Here is a 13,997-nt window from a genome sequence, read left to right as displayed (position 1 = left end):
GGCTTATAGAACTTTTTTTCCCTCTTTAGTCAACAGTATCAGATTTAGAAGGATTTGTTTTTAAACCTTCTAATTTGGTAATCAGATTTAAATCGCCTTGGCGCGTGTAATCTGAATTAAAGATACTGTAAATGATTTTAAGCATGATACTTTCGTTAGAGCAAAGAAGGGGGCACCTCCAGCCTGGGCTGGGCATTTTAGGAAGTGTGCTACAAAGGAAGCATTGTCTCCTCTTTCCAACTTCATCTTTTCCGAGCAGGCACTTTGCATAATCTGACAATAACGCTTGCCTGGGCGCTTGCCTTGCGTGAGCCCCCGAAGCAGCTAAACACGCAGAGACAAAGCCATGTCTCCACCCCACCCTCCACCGTTCAGCAACTTTATTTTGCGTTGTCCCTCCACGAAGAAAGTGTTCCCTCTTCCAGTGGGTTGGCTGTGGGTGGAAAGCGCTGGGCTTATTAGGAATACAGAAATTTTCTTTTAATTTATCGTGAATAGTTTCCATACACTTTGATTTAAGGTTATTAACATTCTATAGACAGTGGCATCTTTAATATGTGGCGATCGCTTCTAAAGACTAATCTCATTACCCTCAAATAGTCATAAAATATGATTTTATTATACTTACGTATTTAATTAGACGGCCGGCACCGGAATGGATTTTGAGATGGGACTGGCGCAACAGCTGTGGTAATTCACTTATCTTTGGCAATAGTCATTAACCCCCAACACCAGCAAAATAGATTGCTTTCCAGAACTGCTTTTTTCTCACCCCTTCCAAGAGGCTTGGGGGTCCCCAGATAAGGTAAATCGGACTTCGATTTTCCCGATTAATTAAAATATTAGCGTACACACACTGCCAATTCATGAAATAAAAGGAGTGCCACCCCAGACCCGGCATGAAGAGTCTGTCCTGCAGCACACTTGCACCTTGAAATCTGTTTTTTTTGTTTTTGTTTGTTTTAATCAAAAGGGCCTGATTTCTCTCGGCAGGGAAGTGCTGGGACAGCTCCCGGTAGTCCCCTGGGCCCCCGCTCCGTGTCACGCACAGGTCCTTTCGGTGGGCAGTGCGCCTGGGCGCTGAGTCCTGGCTTCAGGAGCCCGGCCGCCGGGCCCACGCGCTGCTCGCGCCCCGCTGCCCTCCCGATTCCTCGAAACCAGGTCTGGAAAGTCGCGCGCCGCGCGCTCACCCAGGCTCAGCGGCACCGAGGGCAGGACCCCGGCGCCCGCAGCGTCTGCTCGGCTTTTAGAGCGGCTGGCGCCGGGGAGGTCTGGTCACCGCGCGGGGCGCGCAGCCGGACACCGGGCCCCGGGTCGCCGGAGAGGCCGGGCGCGCTTCCTGTCTGCCCAGGGAGCCCGGAGCCTTCTTTGTCACTCGCTGCGCCTAAGGACAGGCCGGGGGACGGGGTCTCCCGTGGCCACGGGGAGAGAGAGCGCGCATCAGGCAGAGCCCGCCTCCGACGTGGGTGCCCCAGCCCGAAACACTCGGTGGCCTCCGCCGGGGCGGAGAGCTCGAGCGCCCCGCGAGGCCCAGCCGGGGGCACATCGGCCCCCCCAGCAGCCTTCGGTCGGCTTGCAAACTGGGCTGAAATGCGCGCCCCGCCTTAGCCGGGGAGCCCTGCCCCACCCCTCCAGCCCCCGCCCCGGCCGGGTGCTCGCCCCTCCAGCCCCCTGTCTGCGGCCTGCCGGCTTCTACCCGCCTCCCGCTCTGGGCCGTCCCGGGGCGACCCGCGGCCCCTCGCGTTTACGGCCGGCGTCTGGGCAACTGGGGGCGCCCCTGCGTTTTACCCTCTCCTCCCCACCGTGCTTTGACTTGTGTGGCTGATGTCGGGAGGAAGGGTTGAGGGGCCAGGCTGCAGCCGCGCACTGCCTGTCTGTCTGCTTTGAAGACTGATTTGGGCGAGGAGAAACTTCCTTGGCGGCGGGTGGGTGCGAGGAGCCGCGGCGCGCGGCTGGGGGCGGTGGCGGCGGCGGGGCTCGCGGGGCTCGCGGGGCTCGAGCCGGCTCGCGGCGCCGTCAGGCAGTCAGTCGGCGAGCGCGGCGGCGGCGGCGGCGGCGGCGAGGGGCGCGGCGAGGGGCGGCCGCTCCCATATATGGCGCAGGCGCCGCCCCCCGACGTCACCCTCTGACAGCGCCGCTCCCGGGGGCTTCGAGTTTTGGCTCCCGGGAAAGGGTCCATTCCTCGGGGAGAGAGGGCTGAGTTTTGTGCGCCTCCGTCCGCTGCGCGCGCCGCTCCAGGCCCCGCCGCGCCCCGCCTGCGCCCGGGACTGCGCCGCGGCACTCACTGCCCCGTTTATTTGTCTTTGGAGCAGGCGGGCCGCGCCAGAAGCGGGCGATCCCGCAGTGCCCTGCAGCCGCGGACGCCGCCTGGCTAGGATGACACCACGTTGAGCGCGCCTGCAAACAACAACAACAACAACAAGCGCCGCCGCGGCCACCGCGTCCTGCTCCTCCGAAGCGCCGCCGCCGCCGCCGCCGGTGGAGCCGCCGGTGGAGCCGCCTCCGCGCCCCCGGCCGTCCGGAGCGCCCAGCCGCCGGTGTATGTCGCGCCTGCCCGGGACGGGCTGAAGCCGGCGGCGGGCCGGACCGCAGGCGCCGAGCAGGGCCAGCGCGGCCAGGGCAGCCGCCTGCCGCCGAGCCCCCCAGCGCCGCTGCTCGCGGAAGTGCTTTCGGCCGGGAGCGGCGGCCGCCGCCAGCAGTTTTCATGTTTGGGATTCAGGAGAATATTCCGCGCGGGGGGACGACCATGAAGGAGGAGCCGCTGGGCAGCGGAATGAACCCGGTGCGCTCGTGGATGCATACGGCGGGGGTGGTGGACGCCAACACAGCCGCCCAGAGGTACGTACCGGCCGCCCCCGCGCGCCCCGGGCCCGGCCCCGCCGGGTCCCCGCGGCCGGCCGGCGCCGCGCTCCTCACCGGGCCGCTGTCTCTTTCCTCCCGCAGCGGCGTGGGGCTGGCGCGGGCGCACTTCGAGAAGCAGCCTCCTTCCAACCTCCGGAAGTCCAATTTCTTCCACTTCGTGCTGGCGCTCTACGACAGGCAGGGGCAGCCGGTGGAGATTGAAAGGACCGCTTTTGTGGACTTTGTGGAGAAAGAGAAAGTAAGTGCAAACACACAATCACACCCTCCGGCTTCCTAGAAGTGGGAGGCAGGCGGTGCCCCAGCGCGGTGGCCCCGGGTGCCCCCCTCGGCGGCGGGGACGGCTCGGCCAGGCGCCCCTGCCGCCGCCACGTGCGGCCGACCGGGCCCGCGGAGGGCTGGGCAACTTCTCTGCGCCCCCGGACTCACTCCGGGCGAGGAGGGCGCTGGGCTTCCAGCAGGAAAGTGACATCAGCGCGCTGCTCCCGGCTAGGAGTCCTGCCTTGTATGAGGCCAAGGGACCTCGGTCGTAGAGGGGGACCGAGTGCGGTGGCCGCGCCGGACACCAGGCGCACTAAACGCAATTATTTATCGTTACTTTCAGGAGCCCAACAACGAGAAAACCAACAACGGCATCCACTATAAACTCCAGTTGCTCTACAGCAACGGTAAGTGGCAGCGGCTGCTGCTGCATTCCCGCCCCGCTGGCTCGCTTTCTCCTTTTCCGCGATGCTTAAAGGACGTAAAGATTTCGAGATTAAAATGACACGGATGTAAACACGAAATCTTCTCATGGCATAGAAGGAAAACAAAACACAAACGATCAATAAGTCGATGGCACTTCACATGATTAACCGGTCCGGCTTGAAGTAGAAAGTAAAAAGGGGATCGATGTGGGCGCCAGCAGAACATCACTTTTAAGTGACTTTTTTCAATTTTGCAAATTAATGTTAATTATTGAGATGGGGGTAGCTCTGTGTATCCAGCACAGCTTACTTTCTGTGCACGGATTTTTAAAAAATCCTCGAGAGACACTAGAAAGAGTTGAGACTCTCAGTTTCCATTTTGTGCTTTCTGTTTTCTAAAAATAAATGAGCACATGGGCCCTCTCCGTTCAGCAACCAGGCCTGCTCTCAGCCAGGCAGAGTCCTTTGCTCCTTTCAATGCAAACCCTAAGAGTCTCAAGGTTCTTAGTTAAGAAAAAAGAAAAAACGAGTGACTGGGTTTTCTTTCCTGCCTTTCAGAGGCATGCCTAAGTTTTGCTGCATCACCGCGGCAGCAGTCCTGAGCTACCCACTTCCTGTGCCCCCGAGTGCCCTCGCTGAAGTCCTGATGAGAATTTGTCCCTGTTTCTTGCAGGAGTCAGAACGGAGCAGGATCTGTATGTTCGCCTCATAGATTCAATGACCAAACAGGTGAGCAAGTTTAAGCCTCTTGCACTAGTTTTCAGTGCTCAGCTGGGGCTGTCCTGGAGTTTCAGGGAGGAGAGGGCTGGCAAATAGATCTGGTGTATTTGTTTCTCATTTAGTTTTCTTGACATGCTAATAAGAATTCCCTATTTATTGGAATAAATGAAGCGATTGGTGAAATAGTTTATGTTGTCATTAGAACAGGACATATATGCTTTATTAAATGGCTTGTGATGGGAATCAAATTTTGTCTTAATTAATCATGGTAATTAATATTTGACAGAAAATTTTCAAGATCTCCCCCTTGTATATTTTTAAACGTTTCTCTCTCTACTTGGAATCATTTCATTGATTTTTTTCCCCTCCATAACAAAGGCAACTAACTCTTTTCCAAAGCCCATTGAGTTGGAGTTGATTAGTTCATTTTTTTCTCCTTTCCAGTGTGATAGTCTCGTAACAGGAGGCGTGTATTTGGATTTAAAAGTTAAATGTGTTGGGGTGAAAAGTCACCTTGTTCTCCTCTAGTCCATCTTCACCTCTCAGCCCCCCAGCTCCATAATTCAAACTCTGAGCTCCAGGGGTCACCCAAACCTGTCCATTGCTCTGGGGGCAGCTTCTCATCCTTTTCCACTCTCTGTCATACCTTGTAAATAACATAATTACAAGCAGTTCCTTATTAAATTATTTAACTTGTCTTGGTCAACTTTTCCGATCATAACTTGGCTATCAGTCGTGTGATTAAGTGCAGGAGAGCGCTTCATTGCTTTTTGACATTGTGCAGTCTTGGGCTGGTTTTGTGTTGCGTGGTGTGTTGTTGCTTAGTTGTTTTTAAAGATTTTTTCCCCATTTTCTTAAAATAGCGTTGGGGGAGGAGGCCAATCCAATTCCTCAGTGAAATCCACTTTGCGCAGGTTGATTTAAAATATGCTTCCAAACTGAGCTTCACGCTTAGAAATGAAAGTGGCGTCTTCCGTTTTGATGTTAACTTTAAAAATTGTGAGACAAGTGGAAAAGAACTCTCTCGTCCTTCTTGCAGCCCAGCACCCATGCTTCGTACTGTCTGCAGGGCAATTAGTTTTCAGATTTTACTTCCCTTTGAAAAAGTTTGTCCTTACCTAGGCAACAAACTTGCTGGATTTTAGTGTCTGCAGTGGTAAACCAGTGTGGTTTTCTCTTAGAGTAAAACAGATCTGACAGGTAAACTATGGTCTTTCCGACAAAGGCGGTGGAGGCGGTGCGCCCTTGGATAATTATTTTACTAGGATTCAGTGAAGCCTTTGGAACTCCGGCTCCGCGTGGACAGGGTGCTTTTATTTCCTTTGTATATAAGGGCTAAATGTTTTGGGAAATCGCTGTTCTAACGAAGAGGTTGATGCAGGCAGTGCTAGTTTATGCACAGAGGAGGAGGAGGTTTCCGTTTTAAGTGCACTTTTATTGTTCATTTATCCCTGTACCTTTGCAGTATAAACAGTTGAAAATAAAGGCATTTAATCTCCTCTCACTGACGGAGATGGGGGGTGGGTGGGGAGAGAAGGAAAGAAATAGCCCAGTAACTGATCAAAGAGTCAATGGCGCTGAACCGACAGTTTATGGATTTCTGTTTGTGCTACAAAATAAAAAATAAATCAAATATAAATACGGGGATCCATCCGAGGACGAGCCGCGCTCTCAGAAGTGCCAGCGCCCGCCGCGGCCACGCGCCCCGAGCCCCAGGCGGCCCGGCGGCCTGCGGTGACACCATCACCGCCGCCGTTCCCAGCCTACCGGCAGGGAGGCGCTGGGAGAGGGGCTCGCGGGAGCCCCGCGCTCTTCCCAGAGGGCAGCCCCGGGCTTCCTCGAGAAAGGGCTTTGTCCGCCTGGAAGTGGACGGAAGTGTCAGAAGTCCCGGGGAGGTTGGAAGCAATTTCCAGATCGTTTTCGGGGGGCGGGGGCGGGAACTGGAGCGAGGACTCCCCTCCCCCTTCCGTGGAATTTTCTGCGGGGGAACTTGTGGCTCCCGGCCCCCGCCCCCGGCCCCTCCCCCAGTGGCCTTTTCCACTTTCTTTTTTTTTTTTTTGCCCTCTCTGTTTTGGGGAGGCCGGCGGTGGGGCAGGCGCGGGCGGCCCCCGGCACGGGTTCCCGGCGGTGGAGCCGGGCTGAGCGCGGTAGTGAGCGCACCTAGGGCTTCGCACCATCTGGCGGAGCCTCTGCTCAAAACCCAGCAGAGCGTGTGTGCGCAGACATTGCCTTTTTACCCGAGAAAAATCATTGTTAGCAGTTTCAAAATAAACACCAGATTGGCCATTAGCACTTTCTTTGCAAATATCATCCGGCGAGGAGCACGTGGCCGCGCGGGCCCGGGCGCCCCGGGGCCCCCAGGCCTCCTGCCGGGCGCCCGCCAGGTCTGGCCCGGCGCGGCCACGTGCGGCTGCAGCGCCCGGGTCCCCGGGGCCGCCCGCCGCGGGCGGAGCTCGGCCGTGGCCGGACGCTCGGGCGGCCCTGCGGGCTCGGGGCAGCGGCGGCGGGGCCCGGGGCGGGCGGCCCACGCAGGCGCCGGGGCTCGGAACTTGGGGGGGCGGCCGGGCGCCGGACTCTGCATCCCGGGGGGCGCTCGGGGCAGCCCTTGACATCAGGCAAACGGCTGGCCGGGCGGCTCGTCTCCGCTTTTTTAGTCCTGGAGCGCTCTGATCCGCTTCTCCCTCCACGCAGATCGGAACTCGGGATAGATAATGGCCCGAGGACGCGGCCCGGCGCCGGCAGCAAGGGGCCGGTGCCCTCGCTCCCTGCGCGGGGGCCTCGGCCTCCGTCTCCCGGCCCGAAAGCGGCCGGCGTCCTCCCGAGCAGAAGGCCCCGCGCAGGCCCGGCGGGCGCCCAAGAGAGGAGGCCGCCTCGGCCTAGCCAGGCTCGGGTGACCCCGCCGGGAGGGCGAACTCCCCCGGACGCCGCCTCCCCTCGCCCGCCGTGCACCTGCCGCCCGCGAGGCCCGCAGAGCCCGGGGGGGGCGACGGGGCGCCACCGCCGCGGGCGCCGCGTAACCTCGCCTCTGCTTGTCGCCCGCGCAGGCCATCGTCTACGAGGGCCAGGACAAGAACCCGGAGATGTGCCGCGTGCTGCTGACCCACGAGATCATGTGCAGGTGAGCCGGGCGCCGGGGCGCCAGCTGCGCCCACAAAGGGCGCGCGTCCGGGCGCCGCCACCCCTCCCCGCTTCGGGACGGGCATCGATTGAAATGTAATCGGGCCGCGCGCGGGTCGCCGAGGAGCCGGGCTCATCGACCCCCCGGTGATGGCGATCGCCGCGGTCGGTTGCCCGGCGGAGCGGATTAATATGTGGGCCGTGTCGCTGCCGTGTGGTCAGAAAAGGATCACCGGTCCTCGGCCAGGCGTCTGTCCGCGAAGCCGGGGAGTCGGAGTGCGCTGGAACCGCTTCCCTCCCCTCCCTCCCCAGCGCTTGCAGCCCGAGATACACGATTGTCTGTTATTGATAGAAAGGAAGCTCTCCTGTACTTATTATAGAGCTCGTGTGTGTGAGAATTGGATTGCGATTCTGTCAGTTAACCTCTTTTCCAGAGCAGCGAGGCATCGTTCATATTGTTGTTAGATAGCTTGCACGTTACTTGAGATCTCTGTCAGAAGAGCAATTTCCCACCTGTTTTTTTTCTTTTTCTAACTACCACCAGAGTTTCACCCCTACATGGCAAATAAAAATGCATCATTGACTTTGTATGTGCGGCATGTGAAATATAGTTGCCGGGGATGATAAGGACCTACTTTGCAGGCGCCGGCTACAGTAGCGGGCCGCAGACTCTGAGGGGCATACTCCGCCTGGCTGATGCCTCTTGCCTCAATGCCATTTCTGAGCAGACGTATTGTTACAGCACTAATATACAAAAGCTGACTTTTTCTCATATCAGGTAATAAATATAAATTACAACCAATAAAGTGGAATTTCTTTATTATCCACTTCTGCATGTACTGCAATTAACATAGAAAGCGCACAGATGTGATTTAAGCTCTAAGTGGAAGACTGTAGACTTTCTTTAATCACTTTAGCTGTCAGCTTTAAAAGGCTTTATATACTTTGCCTACCATATGGTGTTAATTTAGCTAATTTAGACATGTAACCATTATACAAGTATGCTTTTTTAAAATGCAAGAAGCATAACATTTTTGTTTCATTTCTGCTTTAATTAAAGTTTCAATAACGGAGTTAAGGTAGGCTTAAAGAAGGAACAATAGAAGTTTCTGATAGATTGATGTACGCTTTTGTGGTTATAATTAATAAATGCCCAAAAGAAATATTGGTTGAAGGTGGCATCTTGCATCTTTTCCAGAAATAACAGCTTGACAATTAGAGGTAAACAAAAGCTGAAGCTGTGAAAAGTTATTCCCAAGCCTCCTGCCTCCCCTTCTCCTCAGTTCATTGCAAAGACAAACACCGACAACATTTTCCATATTTTAGCATTGCAATTTATATAGTAGCTCAGAACCCTCCTAGTATTAGCAGATCCGCTCAACTTTGCTCCTTCCGGTAGAAAGTTACATCACAAGTTGAGCCGCAGAGCACGTGAACTCGCTGGGTTTAAATGTGCCAAACCGCTTGGTAGGATAACTTATTTTCTTGACTCCAACGGCTTTACTGTCAGACTTCAAAAAAAAAGAAAAATTACAAGTCGGGCATAAGAGGATGAGACGTGTGTTAAAACCAGTGTTTACTGTTATCCCCACAGCCGGTGCTGCGACAAGAAGAGTTGTGGCAATAGAAATGAGACACCCTCAGACCCTGTGATCATTGACAGGTAAGGATGACTTCTTTATTTTTCAAAACAAAACCGTAGCCGCAACAAAACCTATGGCCTGGCTTGGGTTCCAGTTGCTCCTTGTTTTTGAGTCTGGTGTTGAGCTCATCTCGTGCGTGGCACCATTTGTTGTCGGCGTGTGTTATCATGCACAGGTGGGTTGACTTGGAAACCTGGTGGCTGGCTCTGTGGGGATTCAGTAATTGCTTGCGAGTTGTCAAGGGAAGCAGTTTCATCTGCCGCTGCTCTCACTGTGAGGAGCACTTTATGCCTAGAGACTTTCTGGCTTTAAATCCAGAGATATGTCATAAAATGCTTTTTGCTAATTTGTTAACAAGTATTTCATTTTTGCATTATTTTTTTTTATCTCAGATGATAGCCGAAGTTGAGACTTGGGTGGTGTTCCTGTTGTAATTGTTGCCCAGTGTTAGAATGAATTTAATCTGCTCTCAATTAGTTGTAAAATGTCTCTTAATTTTTTTCCAATTGTGGCTGTCGTTTTATGTCAAGTAGCAAATATGTAACTAACAAACCAAAGTTGTTATAATTGAAACTAATTACACATGCTGGTTACATTCTCCAACATTAATTTCCATAACTAGATTAGCTGTATGCATTCTTTACATTTGCTGCTCTTCATCTTGCTATTTATCATCTTCCTTGGGCAACGCTGCATCCTTTTAGGACCCTAATCATTAGTCCTCATAGCACTAACGTGTGTTTGGCATTGCTTTTGAAAAACAACAGAACCACCACCACCCTCCTCTTCCAGCCCAAATCACCGGGGTTTCGGTGACCTGGGCGGCGGGAGGAGGATTTCTTCCTTCCCAACAGTGGGCTGACAGCGAAAGGCCCAGTGTGTGAGTGACTGCAGATTTTGAAACTGGTACCCAAGTCGAATAGATGTTAGATGTGTACATATGACACCAGTTTTGTGAAGCAGAGGTTCAGACTGTTTTGAAGAGGGGTTGAATTTCAGCAGCTTTCATTACAAAGTTATCTTTTGATCATGAACTTTGCTGTCCAGTGTCTGAAAAATTAAACCCGGAAAACTCTATGAGTTAAGCCTAAAGAAATATGCGCCACCAGTGGAGAGCAATGCTAATGTTTAACTAGCTGGAATAGCTGTTTGCTTAGTGGAGAATGTTCGGTATCTGACAGAAGGGACAGCTCTCTTATTAGTAATCAAATAGGGTTGACCAGTTGTGGCCGTCACTCAGGCAACTGAGAACAAGTCCAACACTATATAGGACTCGAACTACAAAAATCAATGTAATTATATTTGTTTTCAGTGTTGTGGCTATGGAAATTATACGGCCTTGGAGTGTTGTAACTGAATTTATTTTATTTTTTTGAATGGCAGAAAGTATTTGAGCAGCTATTGGAATCTTGTCTGAGTATAAGATGCTTGAAAGGGCAGTGCGTGTGTGCTCGGATGCAGGATGGTAAAGGGTTTCATCTTTTGAGTTTTCCTCAATTTGTGTTGTTTATACATTATGAAAAGATGACTTGTTTTTACCTCGTGAGGTTTTAGCATGGTATGGTAATGAAGTAGCCATGTTGACTCAACTAGCAGTTTGGATGCTGCGTGTTTCCTTCAAAATCACTTTTGGTTTATGCGACGTTCAATCATTTATTGACTGTTGATACTGAATGACTCTTGATACTGTTTTTATCACACGATGGAAACAACTTCCTTAGATATGCAGAAATGTTCTCTTCAATTCTTGTCTGAGTAAATGCTGTCTTATATTTGGTTAATTAAAATATGTGCGGAGATTACTGATACCTCTCTAACCTAAGAGAGGTATGTGATCATTTGATATTCTGGAAGCATGAGAGGAGGCGAAAAATGTAAAAACATTTGGCTAATGGATTTACCAAGTTTATTTGAATAAGGAGAATTGCAGCTCCATTTACGCCAGGCGTAAATGCTTTGGAGGTCTTAATTATTGATGAAAAATCTGCTCTGCTTCTAAATTCCAAGATATGACAATTTTATAGGAATTCTAATCACCTTCCATGGTAGGGATCTTAAGGTAAGGATAGCTGTATGTAATGACGAATAGAATGTACATTTTTAGCATTCTTCAGAGACCTGTCACTTATCATGACAAATCCTGTTTGCATTTTGTTGCTTGATGTCAATCTTTGTGAAATGTAGTATTGGCACAGTCTCCAGTTTAAGGCGCATTTCTAGGGGGTGGAAAACGATGAGTTTGGTGTTCGCTAGGGCAAGTTGTGTTAATCAGAGAAAGAAAAATGCCAATAGGAGGGAAATACCTTCAGAGTGATGTAGTCTTTTGCAACTGAGATGCGTTTCAGTTTCATAATGATGATCATTTCTGTGGCGTGTGTGTCGCCTCCTGAAATTAGTTGCTCATGTTGAGTTTCTAGCCTGGGCTTTCTCTTGAGTATTGCAGAATAAAATACCCCATCAGGTCGGTGAGTCAGTCTACAGGTCCCCGTCAGCAATGTCATCACTTGGTTAGTTGGCTTAAAAAAGAATTATATACAGTGCGCTCTGCCGGCTCCTCGTGGCCTTTGGATACATTTAGCAGGTTCTGACCAGATAAGGCATATTTGTCCTCAGGATATAAACCAATAATTCCAACCTGAATTGAGATCAATGGGCCCACATTCGTTCTAACCCACACCAAGCCTCTTCCGGCTCGTTGAGACTGCTTGTCTGTGTTACGAGAGCAGAGAATGGGCTTCGTGCTCTGGCAGGGAAATCATGTTCTATAGACTCTGATGCCTTAAGTCAATTAATTACACAATTCGGTTTAGTTATCTTTTAGAAGCATTAAATCCTCACGAGCAGCATGGAAGACCTCTCTGTAAAAAAGAGGGGGGTGGGAATGAGGATATTTTACATTACAAAACCCTTATAATTTATGGTGAAGGTTTCACTTACGTTAACTGTATTTTTCCTCGTAAAACAGTGCCTTTTTTTTTTTTTTACAGCTTCACAAATATAATTATATGGGGGGGGTGTATTTAAAACAATGTAACGACTGATAGAGTAAAGGCCAAACATAGCATTGTAAAGTCAAAAGGAGATGCTGCAGAAGCAGCAGCTGTGGTAGATGGTGGTGAGGTGCAGAGAGCCGGATGCAGGGAGGGAAAGGCACGTGTGTGTGTGCGCGCGCACACTTGCACATCCATGTACACAGCCTCACACATGTATCTGCGTGTGTGCACACCCATGCACACACCCACACATGTGTATATATGTGTGTGTATGTGCACACACCCACGCACGCATACCCACATTTATGGATATACCCCTGTGTGTACGTGCATGGATCTATACACACATTTTTTTTTTAGAGTATTGCTGAAAAGGGTGGGAGTATCATTTTCCTCATGGAATAATGTTTTCTGGGAAAACACAAAAGCAGATGGTCTTCATTAGGAACACCCATTGTCCGCAGATCCCAACTATGAGCAGATAAATCTCTCCTGTTTCAGCCGTACATTCCAAGGCCTGTGAATGATTACAGGATGTTGGTGTAGCTGCTAAACCAGAACCACGCTCTGCCTCTCGCCCTCCTCCCGTGCCACCCCGGTGTCTCCTGGACCCTCTGCGAGCGCCGGGGAGGGTCCATGCGGCTGCCTCCCCTCCTGGGCCGGACTGCACTGGACCAGAGGTGCAGGGTCCAGCTGTTGCCAGGTGGAGAGGCTGGTCTGCGGCGGCGGGGGCGCGGGGCGGGTCCAGATGGTGTCGTCTCCGGCGCCCCGCTCGCTGGCATCTCTGCGGCGGGCAGTGCCCCCTCCCCGGTAAATCTGGCGTGGGCCTATGGAGTTTGCGAGACTTATCATTCCAAGTCTGTCCTACTTTCCTGTCTGGAAGCCAGACATCTGTTTATCCCATTTTCTTTCATACAGAGTTTGGAATAGCTTTAGTTTGAAGGGGGTGGGGGGAGTTTTGTCATATTTAACAGCTGTTACAAAATTTCAACCCTGTGGGCTCTGAAAATACTTTTCAGCTGACCTCAGATTTTTTTATACATAATTGACACTGGGCTGTAGAGAAATATTATTGACTTAACCTCTCATTGTCTGTGATTTCACATGGTCTTTCGTCGGTCGCGCTAACTGGCCGCGCGTTCAACTTCCCCCACTGTCCAGCAGCCCTCCAGAGCCTGCCTCTGATCCATTTACAAGTTTTAAGTTTACACCTTTAAAGGGATGGCAGAACGGTAGCCGAAGACCCGACTGGAGGTTTTCTTTCTTTCTCTCTCTCTCCCTCTCTTTTTTCTTAGTCAACAGTGTTTCCTTTCACTTCCTGTCACAAAGGTCAAAGAGAGCCGACCTCTGCTGGCAGCGGTCCTCGCTGAATTATTCATGGCATTGACTTTTTGTCAGCACACACAGTTGTGCTCTGGGACATTTTATTCATTTACCTCATTTAAAGCGCCTTTCTGCACCTGTTCAAGTATTAATATCATGTAATTTGGGCCTAATGCCGATTTTGCTGAACACTCATTATATTTTTTATTAGCTATATTTCCAAACGATTATGTATGATTATTACCAAGCCTTACAAACAGCACCGGGCTATTCCCTAGCCCCTTACATCTTCTTGTCAGGCTGTTTTCAGAAGCGGGGAGGATAAACATTTGACCAGTCCCAATGTTTTTATTCCTTCTCCATCTCCAAGCGGAGAACTTAAGGCTCCCTCCCTCATGGCTTTGCACGAGCGTGATTAAATCCAACTCCGAGGGAGCTGTACAAATGCCAGCATTTATAAGGTCAACGCTTTTGTTAAAAATGCTATGTAAATGAGGATCTGCAAAAAGGGACATTAAATAAAATTAAATTCATTGTCTTCTTTAATGTCATTTACATTTTGGCTAAGCCCCGGCCTGTCAAGGAGGATTTTAAAAATAATTTTAATTACACATCATTTAGGGATCCAAGGTTTTCTAGGCAGTAGCATTTGGATA

At 51.4% G+C, this 13,997-nt stretch overlaps 1 protein-coding gene across 13 annotated transcripts in view; it reads left to right on the top strand.

Annotated features, from left to right (window-relative positions):
- Positions 1-1,439: 1,439 nt before the first annotated feature.
- EBF3 (EBF transcription factor 3) overlaps positions 1,440-13,997 on the top strand; it is a 118,670-nt gene continuing 106,112 nt past the window's right edge. For 4 of the 13 annotated variants that reach the window (XM_044935362.1, XM_044935361.1, XM_025273876.2 and 1 more), the window contains exons 1-6: positions 2,122-2,838; positions 2,944-3,100; positions 3,464-3,527; positions 4,219-4,274; positions 7,310-7,383; positions 8,977-9,045. In XM_044935362.1, the coding sequence (XP_044791297.1) occupies positions 2,705-2,838; positions 2,944-3,100; positions 3,464-3,527; positions 4,219-4,274; positions 7,310-7,383; positions 8,977-9,045 (554 nt within the window). In that variant the 5' untranslated portion in view covers positions 2,122-2,704. Of the gene's footprint in view, positions 1,463-2,119; positions 2,839-2,943; positions 3,101-3,463; positions 3,528-4,218; positions 4,275-7,309; positions 7,384-8,976; positions 9,046-13,997 lie in introns of those variants that run through there. The other 9 variants (XM_025273873.2, XM_025273875.2, XM_025273874.2 and 6 more) reach the window with 5 other exon arrangements.

Source organism: Bubalus bubalis, chromosome 23 (assembly GCF_019923935.1).
Source record: "Bubalus bubalis isolate 160015118507 breed Murrah chromosome 23, NDDB_SH_1, whole genome shotgun sequence".
Classification (NCBI taxonomy): Eukaryota; Metazoa; Chordata; class Mammalia; order Artiodactyla; family Bovidae; genus Bubalus; species Bubalus bubalis.
The sequence above is the reverse complement of the archived record's forward strand: the minus strand, read 5'-3'. Positions and strand labels throughout refer to the sequence as shown.